The sequence below is a fragment of the Numenius arquata genome, chromosome 27, assembly GCF_964106895.1.
Source record: "Numenius arquata chromosome 27, bNumArq3.hap1.1, whole genome shotgun sequence".
Taxonomy (NCBI): domain Eukaryota; kingdom Metazoa; phylum Chordata; class Aves; order Charadriiformes; family Scolopacidae; genus Numenius; species Numenius arquata.
In genome coordinates, this window is record NC_133602.1 from 2120387 (window position 1) to 2147604 (window position 27218).

General features: G+C 52.7%; 2 protein-coding genes across 3 annotated transcripts; one reads left to right on the forward strand and one right to left on the reverse strand.

Moving 5' to 3' along the window:
- Positions 1 to 181: 181 nt before the first annotated feature.
- On the reverse strand, positions 182 to 13525 carry CCT3 (chaperonin containing TCP1 subunit 3). Of its 2 annotated transcripts, XM_074164430.1 has the most exons (14): positions 13397 to 13525; positions 11819 to 11880; positions 11293 to 11343; positions 11133 to 11195; positions 9888 to 9984; positions 9396 to 9513; positions 7805 to 7991; positions 7174 to 7323; positions 5925 to 6057; positions 5392 to 5473; positions 5072 to 5252; positions 3563 to 3808; positions 1215 to 1346; positions 182 to 537 (listed from the first exon to the last, which is right to left on the reverse strand). In XM_074164430.1, the coding sequence occupies exons 1-14, from the start codon at positions 13425 to 13427 to the stop codon at positions 433 to 435; spliced, it is 1638 nt and encodes a 545-aa protein (XP_074020531.1). In that variant the 5' UTR covers positions 13428 to 13525; the 3' UTR covers positions 182 to 432. The 2 variants fall into 2 exon arrangements, with proteins under 2 accessions (XP_074020531.1, XP_074020532.1); XM_074164431.1 differs by lacking the exons at positions 11133 to 11195; positions 11293 to 11343 and having other exon boundaries at positions 13397 to 13427.
- Positions 13526 to 19728: 6203 nt separating this feature from the next.
- SSR2 (signal sequence receptor subunit 2) lies at positions 19729 to 23626 on the forward strand. The gene is made up of 6 exons (XM_074164540.1): positions 19729 to 19816; positions 21226 to 21380; positions 21913 to 22011; positions 22374 to 22482; positions 22667 to 22744; positions 23049 to 23626. Exons 2-6 carry the CDS (start codon positions 21226 to 21228, stop codon positions 23157 to 23159), a joined length of 552 nt encoding a protein of 183 aa, XP_074020641.1. The 5' UTR covers positions 19729 to 19816; the 3' UTR covers positions 23160 to 23626.
- The last annotated feature ends 3592 nt before the right edge of the window (positions 23627 to 27218 follow it).

Below are 27218 nucleotides of genomic sequence, written 5' to 3' on the forward strand. Positions count from 1 at the left end.
AACTCTTAAAGGAGCCGCCTCCCTTCGGAAAGATTTTTGAGGTGAAGACGACGGTGGCAGCGGCCGCGGGGGGTCCCTTCCCGCAGCACCGACCTGCCCGGAGCTCCCCGACAGCGGGCGGCCCCGGGGGAGGCTCCTCCATTCCATTCCCCCCCCCCCCCCCCCATGAAACAGACAGGGAGGCTGAAAGGAGGCGGTTTATTGTCCAGGCAGAACAGGGAAGGGGAAACTACAGTCCAGAGACTTCAATTAAGCATCAGCATCTCCACCCAGAGGCACAACTGCCCTCTCCCCGCCTTCGTGGGGGGCTTTTTTCAGACAAACTCTTCCCCCCCCCCCACCCTGTGCAACCTCAGGCCGGGGCGGGGGGAGCTCCGTCCCACTCCTCCCAGTCCCGGTGCCCAGTTCCTCCCAGCGGCGCCGCGGCCCCTCTCACTCCTGGGCCGGCTCCGGCGCCGGCGGCTGCTTGTTCTGATCCTCACCCTTCTTTTTGTGCCCCGAAACGATGTCATCGATGCGGAGGAGGAGAACGGCGGTCTGGGGAGAAAAGCCGGAGGGGGGGGGGGGGATTGAGTCAGGAACTCAGTGCAAAGGATAAAATACAATCTACCCCTTTTTCACACCAAAGAACCATCCGCCCCAATTAAATGATACAATTAAATAATAATTAAACGATTCTTGTAGCACACGGGAGTGGAAAAGACGTGGCGCCCGTTCTGGGAGGGGTCAGGGGCTCTGGCACCCGGCAGGGACACCCCGTGGAGAAGGGGACACGGATTATTTCCAGAAAGGGACACAGAATCCCTCCAAGCGGCCGCTTTTGATCCAAAACCAGTGACCAACGCTCAAAACGGGATCTTTGGGGGGCAGGGGGGGGGTGGCTGAGACCCGGCCGCCCCAAGGAGCCCGAGGGCAGGAGCTCCTGGGGCCACTAAGGGCATCCCAGCAGGTTGCTGGGACGTTTCTCGGTGACGGCTCTGGCCCAGCCTGTCCTCGTGGGACGAGTGACATCGCGCAGAGAGAGGTGGGAAGGAACGCGACAGATTTTACCCACGGGATCAAAAACCAGCCCCCCTGAAGGCCTGAGCCGGGGCTCCCGCGTCCCTCATCGCCACACACACGCACCGCAAACACCCCAGTGCGACCAGTGACGTCCCCTCACCCCAGAGAGACCCCTGGGGGGGCTCTGCAGCCCCGTGTGTGCCCCCCCTCACCTCCACCGCCGTTTTGTACGTCTGCAGTTTGACCGCCAAAGGCTCCCAGATCCCCAGCTCCTTCATATCGACCAAGGCTCCGCTCTCGCCGTTCACCCCCCACGTCTGGCTGCCTTCCTGGGTGTGTTTTGCCTGGAAGCAGAAAAACAGGTCACCTGGACGGAGAAAAAAAACCAGCAAATTCACCTCCTGGGAACCCAAACTGAGCCCGGGCCCAGGAAATGGGAAAAGGTTGTTAGAATTGTCTCAGTTTTGGAGTTTAGAATCATCTCAATTTTGGAGTTTAGAATCATAGAATAGAATCAATAGAATCATCCAGGTTGGAAGAGACCCTTGGGATCATCGAGTCCAACCATCTACCCTACTCTACAAAGTTCTCCCCTATATCATATCCCCCAACACCACGTCTAAACAGCTCTTAAACACATCCAGGGATGGTGACTCAACCCCCTCCCTGGGCAGCGCGTTCCAGTGTCTGACCACTCTTTCTGTGAAAAATTCTTTCCTAATGTTCAGTCTAAACCTACCCTGTTGGAGCTCGAAGCCGTTCCCTCTCGTTCTGTCATTAATTACCTGTGCCAAGAGACCAGCACCAACCTCTCTACAGTGTCCTTTCAAGTACTTGTAGAGAGTGATGAGGTCTCCCCTCAGCCTCCTCTTCCTCATACTAAACAGTCCCAGCTCCTTCAACCGCTCTTCATAGGATTTGTTTTCCAGGCCCTTCACCAGCTTCGTTGCCCTCCTCTGCACTCGCTCCAGCACCTCGACATCTCTCTTGGATTGAGGTGCCCAAAACTGGACACAATACTCCAGGCGTGGCCTCACCAGTGCCGAGTACAGGGGCACAATCACCTCCCTGCTTCTGCTGCTCACGCTGTTTCTAATACAAGCCAGGATGCCGTTGGCTTTCGTGGCCACCTGGGCACACTGCCGGCTCACGTTCAGCCGCTTGTCCATTAGAACCCCCAGGTCTCTTTCTTCCAGGCAGCTTTCCAGCCACATTTCCCCAAGCCTGTAGCGCTGCTCGGGGTTATTGTGGCCCAAGCGCAGAACCCGGCACTTGCCCTTGTTGAAACTCATACCGTTGGTGTTGGCCCAATGATCCAATCTATCTAAGTCTCTCTGCAGAGCTTTAGAGTGTAAACTCTGTAGAGTTTACACAAGAACATGTGACTGAGCACCACTAGAAACACCCGATTATATCAGAAGCTGGGAGATACTCTCTCTCGTGCCACCAAATCCGATCTCAAAGGAAGACCTGGATTTTGTTCACCCTCAGGGTTTTGTTTTTAAACTCCAGTCCCTCAAACAAATGCCTGAATTCGGAGAATCGCAGAAGGGTTTGGGTTGGAAGGGACTTACAGATCATCCAGTCCCACCCCCTGCCCCGGGCAGGGACACCTCCCACCAGACCACCATGAAAATTCCATTTTCATGCTTTCAAATTTGACACAAAACTTCAGTAAAACCATTTGCAGCTCAGCCAATGCGGGGAAAAAAAACCCCAACAACCCGTTTTCAAACACTTTCAAGGGATCGGTTACTTCAACACAGGTTTCCTTTAACGTAAAAACCTGCTGCAGCTGCTGAAGAGCTGCGCCCTCAACGGCCCGAGGCGCTGGTACGGAAGGATGAGATCCGAGGGGTAGGTGCCCTGGTTTGAGTGACACAGGACTGATTTCTCCTTTAACACTGGGGAAAACGGCACTTTTAAAAGACTCCAGTGTTTGAATTTGGGAAAATATTTACTTTATCACAGCTCCGGTGGGCAAGTTTCAAGGTCTCGGTGCTCTCGAGCTCCCCAGGGATGAGGAGGAGCGAGACCCGGGCACTTGACCCAAGCTGCCAACGGGGTTATTTCATACCATGGACGTCACATTCGATAGAAATTAGAAAGTTTGCTGAGGAGCTTTCTCTCTCTCCCTCGATGGCTGGGATCCTGAGAACTCCTTGCCCCGGTGCCGGAGCCCTGAGCCCTTCCCTCCCTCCCAAAGTCGCAGCGCTCGCAGGGTCCCACATCGGCTGTCCCTGGGGGGAGTGCACGGCTTCTGCCGGGGGAATGGGCTGGGGACAGTCCTGGTGTATTTTATACTGGTATCGGGATCAATACTGGTTCTTTGGTGTTATTAATATTAATTACCTAGCCTTAATGTATTAAACCTGTTTATATTTCAACCCTCAGGTTTCCTTGTTTTTCTCGATTCCCCTTCCCGGGTGGGGAGGGGTCACGGGGTGAGAGAATAATTGTCTAAAGGACACTAATTTATTGTGGGTTCCTCAACCCATCCCAGCAGGACACAGCAGGAAGGGGCTGAACCTCTCCAGGCACCCCCAGGACCTCGCCTTACCCTGAGCGAGGTGAGCACACGGATGGTACTCGCGCCGCAGTTCTGGATCAGTGTTCGGGGAATGACCTCCAGCGCCTGGGCCACCGCGCGGTAGGGCCACTGCTCCACCCCCGTCATGCCTTTGGACTTCTCCGTCAGCGCGTGGGAAACAGCCATTTCGGTGGCCCCCCCGCCTGGCACCAGCTGCGGGTCCATGAGGACGTTGCGACACACCTGCATGGCATCCTGGAGGTTGCGCTCCACCTCCTACAACATCAGAAAAGCGGGGAATTATTGGTTGCAGGAACTGCAGCACACAGCCAGCAGAAAGCATGGCCCACGCTCTGCCCACGGGTCCTCTGCAGCACAGAGTCACAGAACATCTCAAGGGACACATAAAGAACATCAAGTGCAACTCCCAGCAAACACAAAACTCCTGAAATCATGGAATCACAGAATGGTTTGGGTGGGAAGGGACCTTGAAGATCACCCACTCCCCCGTCCTGCCCTGGGCAGGGACACCTCCCACCAGACCAGGTTGCTCCAAGCCCCCTCCAACCTGGCCTTGAACCCCTCCAGGGATGGGGCAGCCACAACTTCTCTGGGCAACCTGGGCCAGGCTCTCACCACCCTCACAGCAAAGAACTTCTGCCCCACAGCTCAGCTCAATCTCCCCTCTTGCAGCTTAAAACCCTTCCCCCTCGTCCCATCGCTCCCCTCCCTCATCAAGAGTCCCCCCCCAGCTTTCCTGGAGCCCCTTTAGGTACTGGAAGGGGCTCCAAGGTCTCCCCGGAGCCTTCTCTTCTCCAGGCTGAACCCCCCCAACTCTCTTAGCGCCCCCTCCCAGCAGAGGGGCTCCAGCCCTCCCAGCATCTCCATTGCCCTATGGACCCATTAAATCCCTCTGATTATACTGATTCCCCAGAGTAGGGCTTCAAGCACATAAGAAACCTGCATTTTTAGTACAAAGACCCTCTTTACTAACACAGAGGGATCTGAATAACTTCCCATCCAAATCCTTCCTCGAGCAGAGCAGCACAGCATTTTCTTTTCCTCCCCGTGACAGCAGACATCCCATCTGTACCAAGTCTAGTCACGTGTAATATTTTCACTGTTACATTTTCAACACGTTTTCTCACTTCTTCAAAGAAGCTTGAGTGGCAGTAGGACAAAATGGTCATTTCCTCATTTATAGCACTTTCCTCCCCCCATCGCTGGCCAAAAAAAAACACTCCCCTGGGCAGTGTCAATAGCAACGGAGCGGTTTTCATCAAAAATATTGAAAGGTGTGTGTCAGAAACTTCATCTGTGATGAAATATTTCTGTTCCGAGACACCTCTCACTCATTTTTAAATCAAAGTTTTGCCTTTGCCATATACAGCCCACAAGAGAAATTCTTTGTGGCTCCAGAACCCAGAGGAAACTCACGTTCGCTTCATTTGCCCCCCATTGCTCAGAGGGAAGCGATGACTTAGTGACACCCAGGAGGTGGCCAGGACAGGAGGGGAAGCCAAACACGCCATAACTTACTGCCAGGATCTCCTTGCTGGCTCCACGCAGAACGATGGTGCAAGCCTTGGGGTCTTTGCAGTCGGTGATGAAGGCAAAATACTCATCTCCTATTTTTTTAACTTCAAAAAGCCTGGCTCCAGTTCCCACATCCTCCTCCCGCAGCTCGTCCGTGCGACTCACGATGCGAGCCCCGCAGGCCCTAGCACACAAACGACACTCCGGTGAGAGGCAGACTGGAGAAAGAAAACTGGGGAGAACTGGGGAGAAAGGTGAGATAAGAATGAAAAAACTCCTACCACGGACCACAGGAACGGGCTCCGGGACGAGACAGTGCTCACCTGGCGATCCTGTTGTTGTCTGTCTTTCTCACCCTGCGGATTGCAGTGATGTTTGCTCTCATCAGGTAGTGCTGGGCCAAGTCTGAAACCAGGTTTGGGCAATTTTATTGGTGAATCAGCAGCATCGTAACAAATTTTGTGTGTGCTTTTAAAGTTATAAAAGGGTTACGGAAAGAAAAACCTAAATGTAGCATCTTAAACCAAGCTGAAGGCACAATTCCAGTGCAGCTTTCCATGGTTTGCTACGCTCAGCCTCACTTTAGATTTTCATTTTGTTTCCAAATAAGGGAAAGCAAAATATTATTGTAAATGTTCACATTAGCAAGACAACCTCAAGAACCCACTTCAATGCCTGCAGTGCAGAACCATTTGCTAAAAAGCAAAAAAAAAAAAAAAAACAAACCCCACAAACCAAAACAAGGGTCAAAATCAGGTTTGTGGGGTTTTAGTGTTGTTTGTTTTTTCTTGTTGTGCTTGTTCACAGCACAAACCTTAAGATGAATTCAACACAAAGAAGGACCGGGTGTTCTTACCAGAAATTCCTTTCTCTGTGATGACCAGGTCCGGTTTGACTCTCATCAGGTCCTCGCAGATCTGCTGGATGTACTCTTCCTCCATCTGCAGGATGCGGGCAAAGTCTTCCTCCCGCGTTATTTCAATATCGGTCTGCACAGACAGAGGGGTCAGTACCTCGCCGTGTTCCCCCCCAACCCCATCAGTCAGACAAGGATCCCCTGGCTTGAGTCACCTTAACTCCTCCGATATCGCCCAGGGAAGAGTTAAGGACAACTGCACGGTGAGGAACACCGATTAAATAAACCGTGACGCTGTGCCAGTTTAACATTCGCGTTAATTGAAGAGCAGAAATATTTCTTTGACTCTTGCCCATCGCTTAGAGACACAAATCACTGCAGCTTCTTCAGATCTGAGGCTACAGTGCTTTTCCTCACTATTTTTCTACCTTTTTTCCACCGGGTACTGACCCCACAGCAGAATTAGCCCAGACACGCAAAAGGTCTCAGAGAGGCAGAACACGAAGAGAGCCTTTTGCCACTCGTGCTTGTAGCTCGCTATTTGGATCTGGTCATTTTAATAGTCCTAAATCAAAAGTTACAGACATCTCTAACACGATACCCATGAGCCAGCAATGTGCCCTTATGGCCAAGGCAGCCAATGACATCCTGGGGGGCATCAGGAAGAGCGTGACCAGCAGGTGGAGGGAGGTCATCCTCCCCCTCTGCTCTGCCCTGGGGAGGCCACAGCTGGAGCACTGGGACCAGTTCTGGGCTCCCCAGTTCCAGAAGGACAGGGAACTGCTGGAGAGGGTACAGCAGAGGGCTACAAAGATGATGAGGGGCCTGGAGCATCTCTCTTAGGAGGAAAGGCTGAGGGACCTGGGGATTTCTAGTCTGGAGAAGAGAAGACTGAGGGGGGATCTGATCAACGCCTATAAACACTTCAAGGGTGGGTGTCAGGAGGATGGGGTCAGTCTTTTTTCAGTGGTGCCCAGTGACAGGACAAGGGCAAATGGGCACAAACTGGAACATAAGAAGTTCCATCTCAGCATGAGGAGGAACTTCTTTCCTGTGGGGGTGGCAGAGCCCTGGAAGAGGCTGCCCAGAGAGGTGGTGGAGTCTCCATCTCTGGAGATGTTCAAAACTCGCCTGGACATGTTCCTGTGGGACCTGCTCTGGGTGGACCTGCTCTGGCAGGGGGTTGGACTGGATGATCTCCAGAGGTCCCTTCCAACCCATCATTCTGTGATTCTGTGACTTGCTGTACCTGGCTCTCTCCTTTCTTGTACTCCAGGGAACAATCCAGAAGGACGATGCGGGGATTCTTGATGAGGCGACGCATCCTGGGATGAGTTACATCTTTATTCACCATGATTCCACGCAACACACACGAGTCTTCACTAAAACCACCTGGAATCTGACAGACACAACAAAGAGGGAAAACGAGGCAAATCAGTCTACTCTAGGAAAACCTGTAGAAAACCTGTGCTCCTGAAACTATCCACCCCTGGTATTGAGAAGGGAAAATTCTCCCAAGAGACCATGATGCATCCAGGTGACAACCCAAGTTCATTTTCAGAGCACGCTGACTTAGAAGTGGAAAATAATGGAAGAACTTGATAAACTGCTCACATCCTATTGCCTGGCAACATGTGGTTGGAAGATGGAAACCAAAACAACTGAAATGATCTTTCTGACAAATATTCTACGAGAGTTGAAATAAACTGCCCCTGTTTTTACTGCAAACCAGCAAAGCCGATAGCGCTGACTAAACTATCTTCAAGGGTTATGCTTGTGGACTGTGGATCAGCAGCACGGAATTCCCACCCCATTCTGGAACAGGTAGATCAGAACAAGAAAGGGGCACACAGATAATGAACGGTTCAGGATGCACTCACCTTTTCTACTTTTGCATATTTTTTAATATCGATTTCCTTTCTGCCATTCTCTTCAAACTCCACAGTCTTAACAGCATCAAGAGCTATGCTACAGGCCAGGTCAGACCAGCGGTTTATCGCCTTGGTGTTTATAGCACTCTTTATTATTTTAAGCATCATCTCTTTGTTGTTCACGTCCACTGGAGTGCTGCCACAGAGGGAAAAACCAAACCGTAAACTGAGTGTTACTCCGGGCTAGAGCGTGTTCATAAACCCATCGAGTCCCTCTCCAATTATATAATTTGATATAGTCTCCCACAGTATCCTCCTGGAGAAACTGGCTGCCCGTGGCTTGGATGGGAGTACTCTGCGCGGGGTTAAAAACTGGCTGGAGGCCGGGCCCAGAGGGTGGTGGTGAATGGAGCTAAATTCAGTTGGTGGCCGGTCACGAGTGGTGTCCCCCAGGGCTCGGTGTTGGGGTCAGTTCTCTTTAACATCTTTATCAATGATCTGGAGGAGGGGATCGAGCGCACCCTCAGTAAGTTTGCACATGACACCAAGTTGGGTGGGAGTGTCAACCTGCTTGAGGGTAGAAAGGCTCTGCAGAGGAATCTGGACAGGCTGGATCCATGGGCTGAGGCCAATGGGATGAGGTTCAATAAGGCCAAGTGCCGGGTCCTGCCCTTGGGTCACACCAACCCCCTGTAGCGCTCCAGGCTGGGGGCAGAGTGGCTGGAGCTGCCCAGTGGAAAAGGACCTGGGCGTGTTGGTCGACTGTGGGCTGAACATGAGCCAGCAGTGTGCCCAGGTGGCCAAGGTGGCCAACAGCATCCTGGCCTGTGTGAGGAACAGCATGGTGAGTAGGACTTGGGAGGTGATTGTCCCCCTGTACTCAGCAATGCTGAGGCCCCACCTCGAGGGCTGTGTCCAGTTTTGGGCCCCTCACCACAAAAAAGCCATTGAGGGGCTGGAGCAGGTCCAGAGAAGGGCAACGGAGCTGGTGAGGGGTCTGGAGCACAAGTCTGGTGAGGAGCAGCTGAGGAAGCTGGGGGTATTCAGCCTGGAGAAAAGGAGGCTGAGGGGAGACCTTCTCGCTCTCTACATCTCACTGAAAGGAGGGTGTAGCCAGGGGGGGGTCGGTCTCTTCTCCCAAGGAACAGGCGATGGGACGAGAGGAAATGGCCTCAAGTTGCACCAGGGGAGGTACAGATTGGATATTAGGAAAAAATTTTACAGGGAAAGGGTTCTTAAGCCTTGGAATGGGCTGCCCAGGGAAGTGGTTGAGGCACCATCCCTGGAGGTATTCAAAAGACAGGCTGACATAGAGCTTCGAGACATGGTTTAGTGATGTGGGGTTTTTTGGGGGGTGTGTGTGTGTTTATTTGTTTGTTTTTTGTTTTTGTTTTTTTAAATCAGAGTTAGGTTGATGGTTGAACTAGATGATCTTAAAGGTCCCTTCCAACCTAGACAATTCTATGATTCTATATTAAGATATTAAGTTATAAAATATAACTTAATAATAAAATATAAAGATTATTCTTCAGGGAATTATGTTAAAGCAGTACAGAAACCCCGTATCCCTTCCCTCCTGCTCCCACCAGCCCCCACTTACCCAATTTTCTTTAGAATACTGATCATGTCATCCAGCGCCTTACGATAAGCCCCAATGATCACAGTCGGGTGCATCTGCTGCTCCAGGAAGTGCTCGGCAACGGACAGCATCTCCCCAGCTAAAAGAAAAACGCAAAAAACATCAAAATTCCCCAGATAACAACGAACAGTCAAGACAGGAGAACACCACACCAGACAAAACGTATCTGCTATCCACACAGAGAGCTCTAACGTCATCTATACCTTTCTTTAGATTTAATTCTGCTTATTTCAAGGGAAAGAACACAACTTTCCAAAGCATGGAGCTGATCACTAAGGGTCTAACAAACCCAGCATTCTCTTCAATGCTCAAAAAATTAAAAAAGCATCAATTTTAGTGTTGGTAGGTAACAAATATCTGTCTCATTAAGGCTTACTGGGCCCTGATGAGCAAAAAGGGTGAACTTCAGCCTTAACCCTTTAGAAAACAGCGTATCTAATTCACTCTCCTTACCAAGGATAATTACAGATGTGGTCCCATCTCCAACTTCTTCATCCTGAGTACGGCTGATCTCAATCATTGATTTTGCAGCTGGATGCTGGACTTGAATCTGTACGGTAGCAAAGGGTACAGTTTTGTTCCCAAATTCTAACGCTGAAACTTCTTGCATCACTCAGTGGAACAAATACCACAACTTTTAAGCAAAGGCATTCTGCCCAACTACAGCAAAGATATTTCTTACTTTTTGAGACCAAAACTAAGCCCTGGTATTTCCCAATATTGCATCTCCCACAGTTTTTCACTCATCATGATTTTTGGGATGTTATTTCAACAGCACTTGCACCAGAAAGATGACAATGATTTTTGGTCTAATTATTTGGCATTGTAAAAGCAAGGATCTTCTCATAAGGCTTTGATGCAAGCAATTATAGCTACAATTACCACAAAATTTACACCAGTCCTGTAAAACCTTCATGAAAACCTATCACCCTGGGACCAAACCTAGTTTTCTGAGGAGGAAGAACATTTGCTGGAAATAATTCCTCCCCAATAAACAGCCTTCTCGGTCCTGCTGTTTAGTACTTAGAATCACAGAATGGTTTGGGACGGAAGGGACCTTAAAGATAATTGAGTTCCAACCCCCCTGCCCTGGGCAGGGACACCTCCCACCACACCAGGTTGCTCCAAGCCCCCTCCAACCTGGCCTTGAACCCCTCCAGGGATGGGGCAGCCACAGCTTCTCTGGGCAACCTGGGCCAGGCTCTCACCACCCTCACAGCAAAGAACTTCTTCCCCACATCTCAGCTCCATCTCCCCTCTTGCAGCTTAAAACCCTTCCCCCTCATCCCATCGCTCCCCTCCCTCATCAAGAGTCCCCCCCCAGCTTTCCTGGAGCCCCTTTAGGGACTGGAAGGGGCTCCAAGGTCTCCCCGGAGCCTTCTCTTCTCCAGGCTGAACCCCCCCAACTCTCTCAGCCTGTCCTCACAGCAGAGGGGCTCCAGACCTCTGATCATGTTTGTGGCCCTCTGCTGGACCCATTCCAACAGGCCCATGTCCTTCCTGTGTTGAGGACTCCAAAGCTGGACACCATACTGCAGGTGGGGTCTCACGAGAGCAGAGTAGAGGGGTAGAATCACCTCCCTGCTGACTCTTGAAACACAAGATGAAATACCATAGTTCCACTGGCAGCAACGTAACTGTATCCTGCAGGATTCCAACTCACATGTTAAGCGAGACAATCCTTAAGGAGAAACTTACTTCTCTAAGAATAGCGTTGCCGTCGTTGGTCATCACAATCCCACCCATAGGGTCCAAAAGCATCTGGAATTAAAAAAAAAGGCAATATTTGCACTGACATGTAACATGTGCGGTGTTTCCAGTCACCGTGCAGCACAGGACTTGCAGGAAAACGTCTTACCTTCATCATAGCTCTTGGTCCCAAACATGTTCGGATAATGTCAGCAATAGTCTAGGAGAAACAAAAGGAATCAGGCGATACAGGAGGGCATCAAAAAAATCTAACAAACCCATAGTCTGTACGAAACAAGCAGCCACTGCACAATTTAAGTGACCCAATGACTCCGCAGTTGCTCGGATGCAGCAGAAGTTAAGAATTGTGTGGGAATGAGAACTGAGGGATGGTAAGAGCACTGGCACCACACTGACTGAAATACATCAGACACCAAAACTTACACACATTCAGATCTTGCAGAGGAACAGGTTTTCAAGGGTTAAACCCCTCCATGTTCAGTTACATTGCACCTATTATTTTGCCACTGAAAAATTATTTTCTACGCTTCTTCTGCTCTGGATTCATCCAGACTAGTGAAAACATGCTTCAGATCTAATTGTCCCTCTTAAATATATAAATACGTGTGTATATATGCACACTATATTAAAAAAAAAAAAAGGACCCAAAATAGCCCGACATCAGAAGACGGTACCTTAGCAGCAGTGATGTTTCCAGTCTGGACTTTTCTTCCAGACTCACGTTTCACATTCTGACCTAAAGGCCATAGAAAAAAATAAAATATTAAAGCACAAATATAACTTTCATCTGATCTTACTAAGAAGTCCAAGCCTGAAACAGTGCATCAAAGATACCCTCTCGGTTACACACACTTGATACACGACCAGTTCTAAATTAAGTTTACAATATAAATACCACAGCCACTACAGGAAAGGATATTTGTAGAAGAACATCAGTGAAAAGTAACGTTCTTTATTATAACAGAATTCCTATTAAGCATCACAATTCAACTGAGAAAAAAAAAAAACTTTGCAACGCTGAAATATAACCTATTGCCCCAAGAAAAGCAAACAGCCGTCACTCACTAGAATCTGCACCATCCCACAAAGCCTAGGAACTGCTGCACCATAGTTTTCAGTCAAAAAAATTTACAGATGCTCACGCACAGCAAGTTAAACACTCGTTTAAAATTAGTGAGGGGGGTTGGTCTCTTCTCCCAAGGAACAGGCAATGGGACGAGAGGAAATGGCCTCAAGTTGCACCAGGGGAGGTTTAGGATGGATATTGGGAGAAATTTCTTCACCCAAAGGGTTGTCAGACATTGGCAGAGGCTGCCCAGGGCAGTGGTGGAGTCGCCATCCCTGGAGGAATTTCAAAGCCGGGCAGACGTGGTGCTGAGGGACATGGGTCAGTGGGGGTTTGGGCAGTGTCAGGCTGATGGTTGGGCTCGATGATCTGAAAGGTCCCTCCCAACCTCAACAATTCTATGATTGGTGTCGCTCGGCCTCTGGCACGTGGGGGTGAGCAGCCACTGCTGCCCCAGGAGCTCACAACCGCGTTTGGGGACTACCTGTCAAAACGGTCTGCCCCAAAGAACCTCTAGGCTTAGTGCTGCTTTTCTTTTATTGCAAGCCTAGACTGGATGAACGCTGATTTACCTCAGGCATGGATGTTCCCGCATATAGCTTTATAAAAGAGAACAAAAGAAAGCAGCAGTAAAAGCAGCAGCAGGAATAAGGCCAGCAGGCCTTCAGCAGAGGGGCCTGGGGCTCCAAGCGAAGAGAGCACAGGGGGAGAGGAGAAGGACAAAGCCAAGCAGAAAGAAGACCCCTGGGAACGCCTCGCATGGGAGGGCGCTGAGAGAACCACGAAGCACAAGAGGTTCAAATGGGACCGGACAAAGCAAGGCGCTGGGAAACACACGAGGAGAAACCAGCTGGGAGCGGGCGGGGAGAGGTTTAACGAGGAGCGGGGGCTCCACTGCCCCGGGACCTCCCGCGCGGAGCGGGGGGACACAGCCCGCCACGGCTGAGGGGAGAGAACCTGGGGGGACCGAAAAGAAGCGGCGAAGGGAGAGCTGCTCGGGGCGCGCCGGGGCCCCGCGGAACCCCCCGAGAAGAGGGGGGACCCCGGCCCGGCCGGGGGTCTGTGAGGGAGGGGAACCAACATGGCGGCGGGGAGGCCAGAAGGGAAGAAGGGACGCCCTCCCCTCGCTCTCCCAGTCCCGGGAGCCCCCCCCCGGGAGGCCAAGCCAGGCGGCGGCGACACTCACTGAGGACGAGGACGGGGCGCGGGCCCATCATCGCGGCGGCGGCGGGAGCGCGGCGCCCGGCGCGGAACCTTCTGGAGACGGCAAGCGTGAGGCGGCCACTCCCAGAACTGCCGCTTCACGCTGCGTGACACCCTACCCCGCCTCACCCCGGCAACAACCAATCCCGACCCGACCCGCGGCCCGACGCCCAATAAGAAGGCGTTGCTCCTCCTCCTCCTCCTCGGCGTTCACAGCAAGTTCGGTTGAGAAGCAACGGTCCCAGCGCATGGGGCCCCGGCGCGTTAGTACTGCGCATGCGCAGACTGCTGGCGCTGGGCTCATGGAGGATGCGGGGGGGGAAGCATCGCACATGGGCAAAGGGGCCGGAGGGACGCTCTCCCGCCGCGCTCCCCATTGCACATGAAAGCACCGAAGCTCGATGCAGAGGCTTCACAGGCGAGCTGGGAGGCAGATCGGGGTCTCTAAGAACGGTGTTCGGAAGGGAGGTTGTCAAAATCAGGCCCCGCTTCGCTTCAGCTCTGTGGTCTCGCCCGCTCCGCGGTGCATCATGGGAGCAGCGGCCTGCCGCCAGGCATGCTGGGAGTGGTAGTTCCCGAGGCGTCGGCCGAGGCTCCGCCGCCCCCGAGACGGCCCAGGCTGGAGCGGGGCTGCCTGGTGGGATTCGGGATCTTCCCGGTGCCACAGAGGCTCTGGTGTCCCCTCAGAGCGGGGCTTCTCGGCCTGTAGCCTCAGGCATCCTCGCAGCAGCCATGTCTGTGGGGGTGCGCTTGGTCAGGCCCGCTCGGTATAGAGGGAAAGATGGGCTGAGAGAGTTGGGGGGGTTCAGCCTGGAGATGAGAAGGCTCCGGGGAGACCTTGGAGCCCCTTCCAGTCCCTAAAGGGGCTCCAGGAAAGCTGGGGGGGGACTCTTGATGAGGGAGGGGAGCAATGGGACGAGGGGGAAGGGTTTTAAGCTGCAAGAGGGGAGATTGAGCTGAGCTGTGGGGCAGAAGTTCTTTGCTGTGAGGGTGGTGAGAGCCTGGCCCAGGTTGCCCAGAGAAGCTGTGGCTGCCCCATCCCTGGAGGGGTTCAAGGCCAGGTTGGAGGGGGCTTGGAGCAACCTGGTCTGGTGGGAGGTGTCCCTGCCCAGGGCAGGGGGGTTGGAACTCAATTATCTTTAAGGTCCCTTCCCACCCAAACCATTCTATGATTCTATAAAAACCAGTAATGAGGCCTCATCTTCGTCTCTGAGAGTTACCTGCTCTCTCCCAGCTCACGTTAGCCAGGAAGAAAACACACAGAAGGAGGGTGGGTGCATAAACCCCCAGTAGCCAACTGCTGCTTGAGGAAGGTGCTTTGCAGAGAAGTTCAAGCCTCTTCTTTGTCAAAAGCTCAAAGCTTCCAAGGCCAAGGACAGGTATTTTCTCAGTGTTTGAGTGGTGGGGTCCTACTCAATCCTGGCATTGCAGCAAACCCTGCTGGGGTGTGGAGGTCATCCTCCCCCTCTGCTCTGCCCTGGGGAGGCCACATCTGGAGCACTGGGTCCAGTTTTGGGCCCCCCCCAGTTCCAGAAGGACAGGGAACTGCTGGAGAGAGTCCAGCGGAGGCTGCGAGGATGATGAGGGGCTGGAGCATCTCTGTGCTGAGGAAAGGCTGAGGGACCTGGGGCCGTTCAGCTGGAGAAGAGCAGACTGAGAGGGGATCCCATCGATGCTGAGCAAGAGCTAAAGGGGGGGGGGGGGGGGGCAAGAGGATGGGGCCAGGCTCTTCTCAGTGGTGCCCGGGGACAGGACGAGGGGCAACGGGCACAAAGTGGGACACGGGAAACGACTGTGAGGGTGGCAGAGCCCTGGGAGAGGCTGCCCAGAGAGGGTGTGGGGTCTCCCTCTCTGGAGAAATTCCAAATCCTCCTGAATATGACCCTGTGGGACCTGCTCTGGGTGACCCTGCTTGGGCAGGGCGTGGGACTGGGTGATCTCCAGAGGTCCCTTCCAGCCCCACCAGTCTAGGGTGCTGTGGGAGAGAAGCCCAGCCCATGGTTTCACTGCCTCAGTGACCGGTGGCTGACATTGATTTAAGCTCTGTGCTGCTTTCCAGAGTCTGGAGCTTGGATGAGCTCTGCCTGGTTCAGCAGGGAAAGAGAAGAGTGAGTGTATGGGCAGCTGCTGGAGAAGACTGGGAATGGAGAACTTCAGTAAGAGTATGAGGTGGTACGTGGAGTCAGCGGCTGGAGCCCCGGAGAGGTGGATTCATGGGCCATTCATTGGTGTGTGTGAGGAGGAAGAGGAGTTCTGAGGTGTGGGTTGGGGCCCTGCTCCCCCCAGAGTTCTGCAGGGGAACTATCAGGTATCCCTACTCCCCCCCAGAGTTCTGCAGTTCTCCATCCCTGGGAAGGTAATGGAGAGACTCATTCTAGATGTCATCTCCAAACAATTTGAAGAGCGGGGGGTTATTGGAAGTGGGCAACATGGGTTTACCAAGGGTACATCATGTTTGACCAGTCTGATAGCTTTCTATGATGCTATAACTGGTTGGTTAGATGAGGGGAGGGCAGCAGGTGTCATCTACCTTGACTTCAGCAAGGCTTTTGACACTGTCTCCCGTAACATCCTCATTGGGAAACTAAGGAAGTGTGGGCTGGATGAGGGGACAGTGAGGTGGATTGAGAACTGGCTGTGTGACAGGACCCAAAGGGTAATGGTTAATGGAACAGGTTCAAGCTGGAGGCCTGTAACCAGTGGTGTCCCCCAGGGGTCAATACTCGGTCCAGTCCTGTTCAACATATTCATCAGCGACCTGGACGAGGGGACAGAGTGTATCCTCAGCAAGTTTGCTGATGACACCAAACTGAGAGGGGTGGCTGACACCCCAGAGGGCCGTGCTGCCATCCAGCGAGACCTGGACAGGCTGGAGAGCTGGGCAAGGAAGAACCTCATGAGGTTCAACAGGGAAAAGTGTAGGGTCCTGCACCTGGGGAAGAAGAATGTCAGGCACCAACACAGGTTGGGTGTGGACCTGCTGGAGACAACTTCGGAAGAGAAAGATCTGGGGGTCCTGGTAGACAGCAAAATGACAATAAGCAAGCAGTGTGCTCTTGTGGCCAGGAAGGCCAATGGAATCCTGGGCTGCACAGGGAAGAGTGTGGCCAGTAGGTCGAGGGAAGTCATTCTCCCCCTCTGCTCTGCACTGGTGAGGCCACAACTGGAATACTGCATCCAGTTCTGGGCTCCCCAATTCAAGAGGGACAGGGAACTACTGGAAAGAGTCCAGCGAAGGGCAACGAAGGTGATTCAAGGATTGGAGCATCTCCCTGATGAGGAAAGGCTGAGAGAGCTGGGACTCTTCAGCCTGGAGAAGAGAAGGCTGAGGGGAGACCTTATTAAATATCTAAAGGGTGGGTTGGAGGAGGATGGAGCCGGACTCTTTCCAGTGGCTCCCAGTGACAGGACGAGGGGCAACGGGCACAAGCTGGAACATGGGAAGTTCCATTCAAATATGAGGAGAAACTTCTTCATGGTGAGGGTGCCAGAGCCCTGGAACAGGCTGCCCAGGGAGGGTGTGGAGTCCCCTTCTCTGGAGGTTTTCAAGACCCGCCTGGATGCAGCCCTGAGTAACATGCTCTGACATGCTCCGGGCAATCCTGCTTCAGCAGGGGAGTGGGACTGGATGATCTCTATGGTCCCTTCCAACTCTAAAAAATTCAGTGAAATTCAGTGAACTGTCTGAGACACACGGGAAGAGGTGACCCCTCCAGGCTTCCTCCAGCACCAAGAGTCGGGCCCAGTGCCTTTCTGTTTTGTTACTGGTTTCCTAATCTGCTGGAAACAGACGGGTGGAGCCTCCCTGCTGTGGGGTTAGTTAAGCACAGCGTCCCTACCCGTGAAGGTATAGTTTTGGCCTCTGTGCACTTGGAGAGGCGTCCCGCCTGATGTTTGAGGAATTTAACCCAGATTCTTCTCCCTGCTCTCATCCGCTTCTCCCCCATCGCTCCGCGGAGCCTCTATGCAGTTGGCAGCGCTGGTGAGCTGGGCAGAGCTGCTGGCCATCTTCCTCCTGTGCGTGCTGCTCCTCCTCGAGGTGCTGCTCTTCCTCGAGGTGCTCCTCCGAGCCATGGTGGTCATGGGGCTTCTGCTCTATGTGCTCCTCACTAACTGAAGCAAAGTGGGGAGGACACCTCTTATCCCCCCCAAGAGCTCTTCAAGAAGGAGACGGGAGGAGAATCGCACCGACCCCAAGAAGAGATGGAGGGAGACGTGAGCAGCAGTCGGAGGAGGGGAGGTATGGCCACCTTCTGGCTTCCCATGTTCTGTCCTTGCTTGGCAGCTTTGTCATCTTCTCTCCCAAAGAGAGAGCCCCCAGCAAACCCAAATCACAGCTCCGGGCCGCTCGTCCCCTTCTGCCTAAGGGGGGACCGAGTCCTTGTGTAAACACACGCTGTGTGTGTGCTGGTGAGTGTGCACAGACACACACTCTCTCGGGCGCTTCCTCCTCCTTCAGGCTTGACCTCGGTTTCCCGCAGCAGAGTCTCAGGCATCAGATTTTATAAAATAATTAATGTAATTGGAAGGTACAGCAGCAAGGACAACCCGGGCTGGGTGCCTCCAAAGAGGGACCCTAAATAAAGGAATCCCTGGGCAGTGATATCCTTGTGAGCCACATCCCCTCCCCTCATGTGTCTTTTAGTCTGTGATTTTTGTTCTGGGGTCTTCTAACATCTAAATAGGTTCTTTTCTTGTGTCCAGGGAGGCTCTTACCTTCTTGATTTGCAGTTTCAGCTGGGGGCTGGAGCCTCCTTATCACCCGTTTTACACTCCCTGTGGACCTGCCCTCGTTGGCAGAACATGGGGAATTAAAGGGTCCTAGACTCGGGAAAAAACCCTACCAAACCATCAGAGAACTGGTTGTGTGACGGAACTCAGAGGGTTGTAATTAATGGAGCGGGTTCAAGCTGGAGGCCTGTAGCCAATGGTGTCCCCCAGGGGGTCAGTACTTGGTCCAGTTTTGTTCAACATATTCATCAATGACCTGGCCGAGGGGACAGAGTGTATCCTCAGCAAGTTTGCTGATGATATCAAACTGGGAGGACTGGCCGACACTCCAGAGGGCTGTGCCACCATCCAGCGTGACCTGGACAGGCTGGAGAGCTGGGCAGAGAAGAACCTCATGAGGTTCACCAAGGGCAAGTGTAGGGTCCTGCGCCTGGAGAGGAAGAACCCCAGGCACCAATAGAGGTTGGGGGTGATCTTCTGGAAAGCACTACTGAGGAGAAGGATCTGGGAGTCCTGGTGGATAGCAAACCTTCCATGAGCCAGCAATGTGCCCTTGTGGCCAAGAGGGCCAATGGGATCCTGGGCTGCATAGGGAAGAGTGTGGCCAGTAGGCGGAGGGAGGTCATTCTCCCCCTCGGCTCTGCACTGGTGAGGCCACAACTGGAATACTGCGTCCAGTTCTGGGCTCCCCAGTTCAAGAGAGACAGGGAACTACTGGAGAGAGTCCAGCGTAGGGCAACAAAGATGATTGAGGGATTGGAGCATCTCCCTGATGAGGAAAGGCTGAGAGAGCTGGGACTCTTTAGCCTGGAGAAGAGAAGGCTGAGGGGAGACCTTATCAATGCTTACAGGTATCTAAAGGGTGGGTTGAAGGAGGATGGAGCCGGACTCTTTCCAGTGGTTCCCAGTGACAGGACGAGGGGCAATGGGCACAAGCTGGAAGTTCCATTGAAATATGAGGAAAAACCTCTTTCCGGTGAGGGTGCCAGAGCCCTGGAACAGGCTGCCCAGGGAGGCTGTGGAGTCCCCTTCTCTGGGGATCTTCAAGCCCCACCTGGATGCAGCCCTGAGGAGAGTTGGACCAGATGATCCCTAGAGGCCCCTTCCAACTCTGACAATTCCCTGATTCCCTGAGTGGTATCAACACTTCTCCCGTATTAAAACAACAAACCCAGCCCTGTACCAGCTGCTAGGGGAATTACTAAGAAAAATAACTCTACTGCGGCCTAAGGGCTTCAGGAAATCCAGCTGCTCGTGCCAAGTGAAGGCAGGCGAACAGCACAGATCACGCCCGTTAGTTTGTTCTAATTAAAACCTACTTCATTTGCACTGAACAACTAATATCCCTCAACAGGATTCTCCCGTGGGGCGGGGCGGGGTGCAGGTGGCAGCGCCCTACCTTCTCCCCCGGAGTGTTTATAAGCGGTATTTTTGGGCTAAAAGCCGGTGTTTTGCAGGAAAGCGGTTGAGCCCTCTTCCCCGCGGGGAAGCCCCAGGGCAGGCGGCAGCGGCGCGCTCTGCGCATGCGCGGAGTCCGACACCTCCTCCCCCCCGCAGACTACATTTCCCAGCGTGCCGCGGGGCGCCGCCCAGGCGCCATGTTGCGGCCTGAGGTGCTTCCGCTGCCTCTGCGCTGACTCGGCCTTCCGTCGGGCGCCGCGGGGCCGGGACGGTGAGGGGCCGGGACGGAGACGGTCGTGGGGCTGGGGCCGGGGTCTCCCCGGGGAGGATCGGTGAAGGGGGGGGAGCCCGGTGGCGCGCTCCCCGGTTTGCGGCGGGAGAGCCCGGGCAGGGTCTGCGGGGGCCGCTGAGGAGCCGTGAGGGAGCAGGCGGCGCTGCGGGAGCGCTGGCGGCCGGCGCTTTGCTGAGGGGTGTCTCCGAGCTCCCCCGCGGCTGGGGGACGTGCAGGGAGCCCTGGGGCCGTTCAGCGGGAGAAGAGCAGACTGAGAGGGGATCCCATCGATGCTGAGCAAGAGCTAAAGGGCGGGGGGGAGGGGGCAAGAGGATGGGGCCAGGCTCTTCTCAGTGGTGCCCGGGGACAGGACGAGGGGCAACGGCCACAAACTGGGACACGGGAAACGACTGTGAGGGTGGCAGAGCCCTGGAAGGGGCTTCCCAGAGAGGGTGTGGGGTCTCCTTCTCTGGAGAGATTCCAAACCCGCCTGGATTTGATCCTGTGGGACCTGCTCTGGGTGACCCTGCTTGGGCAGGGGGTGGGACTGGGTGATCTCCAGAGGTCCCTTCCAGCCCGGGATGCTGTGGGAGCAGCCCAGGGTGGAAACGGTGTGATGCCTGGAGGGGAAGGAAGGGTCCCCTGGCACAGAGAGTCAGGCTCTGACACAGGAGCACTTTTTGCATTTAAAAGCTCTAACAAGTTTCCTAATGGGCCGCATCTATAAGGACCCTGTGGCCTCTCAGCAGGGCAGCTCCAGAGATGCCGTGCTGAGGAAAACTGGGACACGTGGCCTGGAGCAGGGATTCTGGGGACCGAGAGGCCGCTGGAGGGAGTTGGTGGTTCCTCAGTGGCTGGAAATAGGAAAGAACAAGAAATGTTGGAAACGAGGAGCTACTACTTTGTGAGAAGAACAGAGAATTTGACGGGGGGAAGAACTAACTCCGTGTAAGATGGTGCTGGAAAGCAGCCCGTGCTTTGCAGTGGTGGAAATTAACTGTTAATTGCTAAAACTGGTGAAACCGTTAATTGCCAAAGCTTTTGCTCTGAAAGTTACTAGAAGAGGCTTTGTGATGGAGACCTTTGCTGGTTACTGAGATGTGATAACGGGGAGTGATACTTGCTGGGGCTTTGAAAAGGGAGAAAACGGCTGTCTTTTCTCCACTCCTCTGGTCTGGGACGCTGCTTACGTCCCCACAGGGAACCAAATGGGTGTCTCAGGGGAACCACAGACTTGTGTGGAACCAGGGCAGCTTTCTGCGGCTTGTGAAAATCCTTTATAAACACTAAATTGTCCAGCTGTTATGTCCCATGACACATGAATCCCCAAACGGTCTTGTTTAGTTGTCCTGTTCCTATTCTTTTTGCAATTAAATCCTCAACGACACTCCATTCTCTGTTCCTTTTAGATGAAGATCCTGATTCTCGCCGCGTTTGCCCTGTTTTCCGTGGCCCACTGTGAGGAGGGCGCCAGGCTCCTGGCCTCCAAGTCTCTGTTGAACAGATATGCAGTGGAGGGCAAGGACTTGACCCTGCAGTACAACATCTACAACGTTGGCTCCAGGTAAGCTGCGTCCCAGGTGCGAATTCAAACGTTACGTGTGTGTGTCTGCGGAGTATAAAGATATTTCCACGCTCCGTGACATGCTCTTACTTTTGCTTCCCCCAACTCTGAGCTTTCCACTGCTGCCTGAAGGTCTGACCCTGCAATTTGCCGCCTTCTTCCTGTTCCGTTGTCCCCACTTTCCCTCTTTCCTGCTTTCACCTTGTGGCTGCTCCAGCTGTTGGCGCAGCGTGGTGTGGTTCCTTCTGTGTCTGCTCCCCTTGCACGCACCTCGCTTTCTTGGCTTCGTGAGCTCTTTTTCACACGTGGTTCCCTGTCTTTTTTGCAGTTTCTCTCACCTTTGCTTTCCTCTTTCTGCAGTCTCCCTGTAATACACCTTGACTCTCCCCCAAATCTTCTCTTGGTGGTTTTTCTATGTTTCAAAAATCAGTTCTTCCAGCTATTGAACTGTTATTCCTCTTTGGTGCCGTCCCCCGTGAGCAGAATGCCAAGTCTAAGATTCTCTTTTCATCCCTCTCTTTGTTGCGTTTAGTGCTGCTTTAGACGTGGAGCTGTCGGATGATTCTTTTCCCCCCGAAGACTTTGGCATCGTCTCTGGGATGCTCAACGTCAAGTGGGACAGGATCGCTCCGTATCTTTTCATGTTTTGAAATGTCTCCCAATGCTCCTCCTTACCCCTCGGCATCCTGGAGCTCCCCTCTCTTCGTTCCTTGTCACTGGAATTCCAGCCTGCCAGGCTCTGGGCAGGGGATTGAACACAAACCTCTGTTCCCCTCCAAGATGTGGTGTAAAAAAGGTTCCTCGCAAGTGGGACCGGGTCCCTTCATCCACCCGGGCAGGAGCTGGATCAGCTTGGGATGGGGCTGGACGTCTGTGACCATGGGGGACTCGGCAGCAGGACTGACTTTTCCACCTGGATCGAGGCTCTTCTTTCTCCTTGCTTTTCTTTCTTTGATGAAATGCCAACTATTTTCCTTAACTCCCAGCTCTCAGAGCGAGTAACGTGTCCCACACCGTGGTCCTGCGGCCTCTCAAAGCCGGTTACTTCAACTTCACCTCCGCCACCATCACATACCTGGCGCAGGAGGGCGGGCAGGTTGTGGTGAGTTAACTATTTATAGGTATCTTGCCCCAAAATCACCAGCAGATACACCCGACTCTGCTCTTCGAACTGCTTGTTAGGGGGTGATGCCTGTCCCTGCGCTCTTCCACCGCACAGGCTCTATTGCAAGAAGGAAAAGTGGCAAAAAAAAAATAGTATTATCTTTTTCCCCTGCCTTTTTCAGGTTGGTTTCACTAGCGCTCCTGGGCAAGGAGGAATCTTGGCTCAGCGGGAGTTTGACAGGAGGTTCTCCCCACACTTTGTAAGTACCTTTCAGCTGGTAGTTGAGATTGCACCACAGCGACCGCGCAGCCCAGCACAGCTGGTCTCTCCCAGTTTGTGCTACAGCTGCGGGGTTTGGTTTGCGTTACGGTCACCTGGAGATCTCCAACACAGATTCCAGTTAATCCGTATCCCAGAAAAGCAGAGTTTTCATCCCACTTAGCTCCGTGGAGGAGCTGGCCCTGTGGGATTTGAGCCAGAAGCTTTCAGAGTAGAAGACCTGAAGATAAGACTCACCTGAACGTGACTTGGTTTGACTTCTTTCTAACGATTTTTCTTTCTAGCTGGACTGGGCAGCGTTTGGTGTGATGACCCTGCCCTCCATCGGGATCCCGCTGCTGCTGTGGTACTCGAGCAAGAGGAAGTACGACACCCCTAAGACCAAAAAGAACTGAGCAAAATCAAATGTCACCAGCACCCCAGAGCTCAGGAAAGAACGAACGTTGCCCCCCCTTCCCCCCCCCCCGAGCAGTGGGTGCTTTGGGATCAGCAACAGCCACCCCTCAAAGCGCTGCCTGGGCTGGAGGAGGGAATCGATGGCTTCCCTGGCAGGGACCTGTTGTCTTCTACGTATTAAAAAAGAAATAAGCAAAACAAAAAAAAAAAAAGCCCAACCGAAAATCCCAACACTGAGACATCTGTGGAAGGAGCTCTGTCCAGTGACAAAACCAGGGCACCTTGTGACAGAGGCTCGTCAGAGCTGCGGCTTTGCTGGGAGGTCCCCGTCGATGCTCATTCTCTAGGAGGCCGCGTTGTGTTTCGGTGAGCAGTTAATTGCCGTGTTTCTGTTCTTTCTGGTTGCTCTGTTACGGGTTGAGGTGTGTTGAGGTACTGAGGATTTTGTAATAAAATGAACACCATGAAAGAAGCCTGACTGTCTTTTACCAGGGAGTCCTGGAGGCACCTGGTTGCCTTCAGCAGCAGCTCACGGGCACACAGGGAATAAAATACATCACTGTGTTATCAATAAAATACATGGAAGAGGGAAAGAAGGGCCCAGAAGGCCTGGTACCTTGCACCAGCTTTCCCGACGGCTCCAAGCCCTAGCAGGAGATTTCTCTTCCCAGCCATAAATAAATGCTGCCGTGGCTGTGTTGGGCATCGATTTGTGCTTTTCCTGTGGGGGGTGGTGGTGGCTCAACGAGGACCTGCAAGTGGTGAGAGACAGAATCACAGAATGCTATGGGGTTGGAAGGGACCTCTGGAGATCATCTAGTCCAACCCCCTGCCAGAGCAGGTCCACCCAGAGCAGGTCCCACAGGAACGTGTCCAGGCGGGGTTTGAATATCTCCAGAGAAGGAGACTCCACCACCTCTCTGGGCAGCCTCTTCCAGGGCTCTGACACCCTTGCAGGAAAGAAGTTCCTCCTCATGTTTAGATGGAACTTCCCATGTTCCAGTTTGTGCCCATTTGCCCTTGTCCTGTCACTGGGCACCACTGAAAAAAGACTGACACCCACCCTTGAAGTGTTTATAGGCATTGATCAGATCCCCCCTCAGTCTTCTCTTCTCCAGACTAAACAGACCCAGGTCCCTCAGCCTTTCTTCCTAAGGGAGATGCTCCAGGCCCCTCATCATCTTTGTAGCCCTCTGCTGGACCGTCTCCAGCAGTTCCCTGTCCTTCTTGAACTGGGCAGCCCAGAACTGGACCCACTGCTCCAGATGGGGCCTCCCCAGGGCAGAGCAGAGGGGGGAGGATGACCTCCCTCCACCTGCTGGCCACACTCTTCCTGATGCCCCCAGGATGCCATTGGCCGCCTTGGCCACAAGGCCATTTCCCCACCGCATCTCCTCGCACCCCCCAAGCAGGAGGTTCTAAGGCCACACTGGTTTACATTTCCACACTGTCACCTGCACAGTGCTGGTCACTGCTGACAAAGCTTAGGGATTTCTTTTAAAGCTCTTTGATTCCTGTTGACTTCTCTCACAGATTGAACATCACCCTTAACAACTTCCCGCTGGGGGCGCCAGAAAGCAAGAGAAAATCAAAACACGTGGAGAAATAGCAGCTTCCCACCCAAGCTGTAACAGTCTCATCTCTTATTTACAATGGGAAACAAACTAAAACAGTGGTTGGGTGGGAATGTTGACCTGCTGGAGGGCAGAAAGGCTCTGCAAAGGGATCTGGACAGGCTGGATCCATGGGCTGAGGCCAACGGGATGAGGTTCAATAAGGCCAAGAGCTGGGTCCTCCACTTGAGTGACACCAACCCCCTGCAGCGCTCCAGGCTGGGGGCAGAGTGGCTGGAGCTGCCCAGTGGAAAAGGACCTGGGGGTGTTGGTTGACTGTCGGCCGAACATGAGCCAGCAGTGTGCCCAGGTGGCCAAGAAGGCCAACAGCATCCTGGCCTGTGTCAGGAACAGCGTGGGGAGTAGGACTCGGGAGGTGATGGTCCCCCTGTGCTGGGCACTGGTGAGGCCCCACCTTGAGGGCTGTGTCCAGTTTTGGGCCCCTCACCACAAAAAAGACATTGAGGGGCTGGAGTGGGTCCAGAGAAGGGCAACGGAGCTGGTGAGGGGTCTGGAGCACAAGTCTGGTGAGGAGCGTCTGAGGGAGCTGGGGGTGTTCAGCCTGGAGAGCTGGAGGCTGAGGGGAGACCTTCTCGCTCTCTACAGCTCCCTGAAAGGAGGCTGTAACCAGGGGGGGTCGGTCTCTTCTCCCAGGTCACAGGGGAGGTTCAGATTGGATATTAGGAAAAAATTTTACAGGGAAAGGGTTCTTAAGCCTTGGAATGGGCTGCCCAGGGAAGTGGTTGAGGCACCATCCCTGGAGGGATTTAAAAGACGGCTTGACGTAGTGCTTAGAGACAGGGTTTAGTGATGTGGGGTTTTGTTTGTTTGTTTGTGGGGTTTTTTTCGTTGGGTTTTTTTTTTTCCTTTTATCAGAGTTAGGTCGATGGTTGGACTAGATGATCTTAAAGGTCCCTTCCAACCCAGACAATTCTATGATTCTATGACACGAGACCAAATATGCGGATCAAATATGCAAATATGCAAACTCCCATATATAACGGGAGTTCTTCCCAAGGCTTTTCAAGGGCAAGGTAACCAAGGCAAACCATTCCTTCCAAGCAGAGGGGAAAGGATGAGACAGAAAATAATATAATGGAAAGATACCTGTGACAAAAAACCAGTAACTTTTCCTGTGTCTCCACTCCCCACCAGGACAGCACCCTGTATCACGGCTCGTCCGACTGTCCCTTTCATCACTTGTCCCAGTGGGACAATCTCAGCGCCAGAGACGTGGCTGATGGACTGTGGTTGGGGCCACCTTCTGCCATCGCCTGAATTAATATTTAAATAAAACACAAGCTGTTCACCGAGGAAAACAAACATAGGTGCATTAGCGAGTTTAAACCCCGGGGTTTAGGGAATGAATGTCTCCAGTCGCCTGTTGCACACCCCTCCTGAAACACACCAATACCGAGGGGGGAAAGGGAGCAATAGGTGAAGTGGAGCTAAAAATTCTGATTTTTGCAGAAGAAATAATGCTCATCTGCATCATACGGCGTGGAATAAGAGTGATATTCTTTGGAATCAGTTTAAATGGAGGAAAGACCTGGCAAAAGGGAAAATATTCTGCTGTAAAATGTTACACACGTTTCTTTTCTGTGAAACCACTAGACAGAATACCAGGACTGTCGGTGTTGAATCACATGAGGAGATCTTGGCGCATTTATTACAGAGATTTCTAGCGAGGGATGTGAGTCTGCCTTCCGAATGAAAGGACGAGGAGAAAACAATGGACACTCTGCCAAAATACAGAAACCGTATCAATGGTCCACAACAACAATTATTTCTAGGATCCTTTTTTATATGAATTTAAGAGCCATAAAACATTGAGGCTTCAGAATATCATCATAAATGGGACTTTTTTTTTTTTTTTTTCTTAATGGACTTTGAAAAAAGGGATTCCACGGTGGGTCGGAAACACTCAAAGGTGCCCAGATTTAAAAGCTGTGCACTCTTAGCTTGACTTTCCGAGGAGCAGAAGGAAATCTTCCCACCTTGTCCCAGTTGTCTGACCAAAGTAACAGCTCGAAGCACGTACAATTCAGAATATTCTCCCACTTCTTCCTTTTGCCAGTGAAGACACTTTCCCATGACCTCATTGTTCATTTCCTGTACGATAACTAAGAGAGAACTCAGGCAGGAACTGTAACTGCTGTATTACTGAGGCTCAAACTTTGAGATATCCATAGTCCTAGATAAAGGACACACAGAGCTCCGAGTGGCAAAATACCATCTAATAAATACAGTAAGTGTGAGGGAATCAATTCCTCTCTCAAAAGAAAATTAATGGACTGAGCTACCAAGTCTGAATTAATGCAGAGACACATTGCTTTTTCAGATGAGTTTCACATGCCCATGTAGTAACACGGAAACATAGGCAGTGGGAGATGAAAAAGCATTTCAGTCCTGCAACCAGGAATCTCAAAAAGCTTTACAAATACT

What these genes read in the sequence shown, in the direction of transcription:
- SSR2 (XM_074164540.1), top strand. Translation starts at nt 21,226, where the DNA reads ATGAAGATCCTGATTCTCGCCGCGTTTGCCCTGTTTTCCGTGGCCCAC. An exon ending in AAGTGGGACAGGATCGCTCC is followed by an intron (nt 22,012 to 22,373) that starts GTATCTTTTCAT and finishes CCCAGCTCTCAG; the next exon opens with AGCGAGTAACGTGTCCCACA. An exon ending in GGAGGTTCTCCCCACACTTT is followed by an intron (nt 22,745 to 23,048) that starts GTAAGTACCTTT and finishes TTTTCTTTCTAG; the next exon opens with CTGGACTGGGCAGCGTTTGG.
- CCT3 (XM_074164430.1), bottom strand. Translation starts at nt 13,427, where the DNA reads ATGATGGGCCCGCGCCCCGTCCTCGTCCTCA. An exon ending in AATATGCAAAAGTAGAAAAG is followed by an intron (nt 7,324 to 7,804) that starts GTGAGTGCATCC and finishes TGTGTCTGTCAG; the next exon opens with ATTCCAGGTGGTTTTAGTGA. An exon ending in CCAGCAAGGAGATCCTGGCA is followed by an intron (nt 3,809 to 5,071) that starts GTAAGTTATGGC and finishes CTGATGTTGTAG; the next exon opens with GAGGTGGAGCGCAACCTCCA.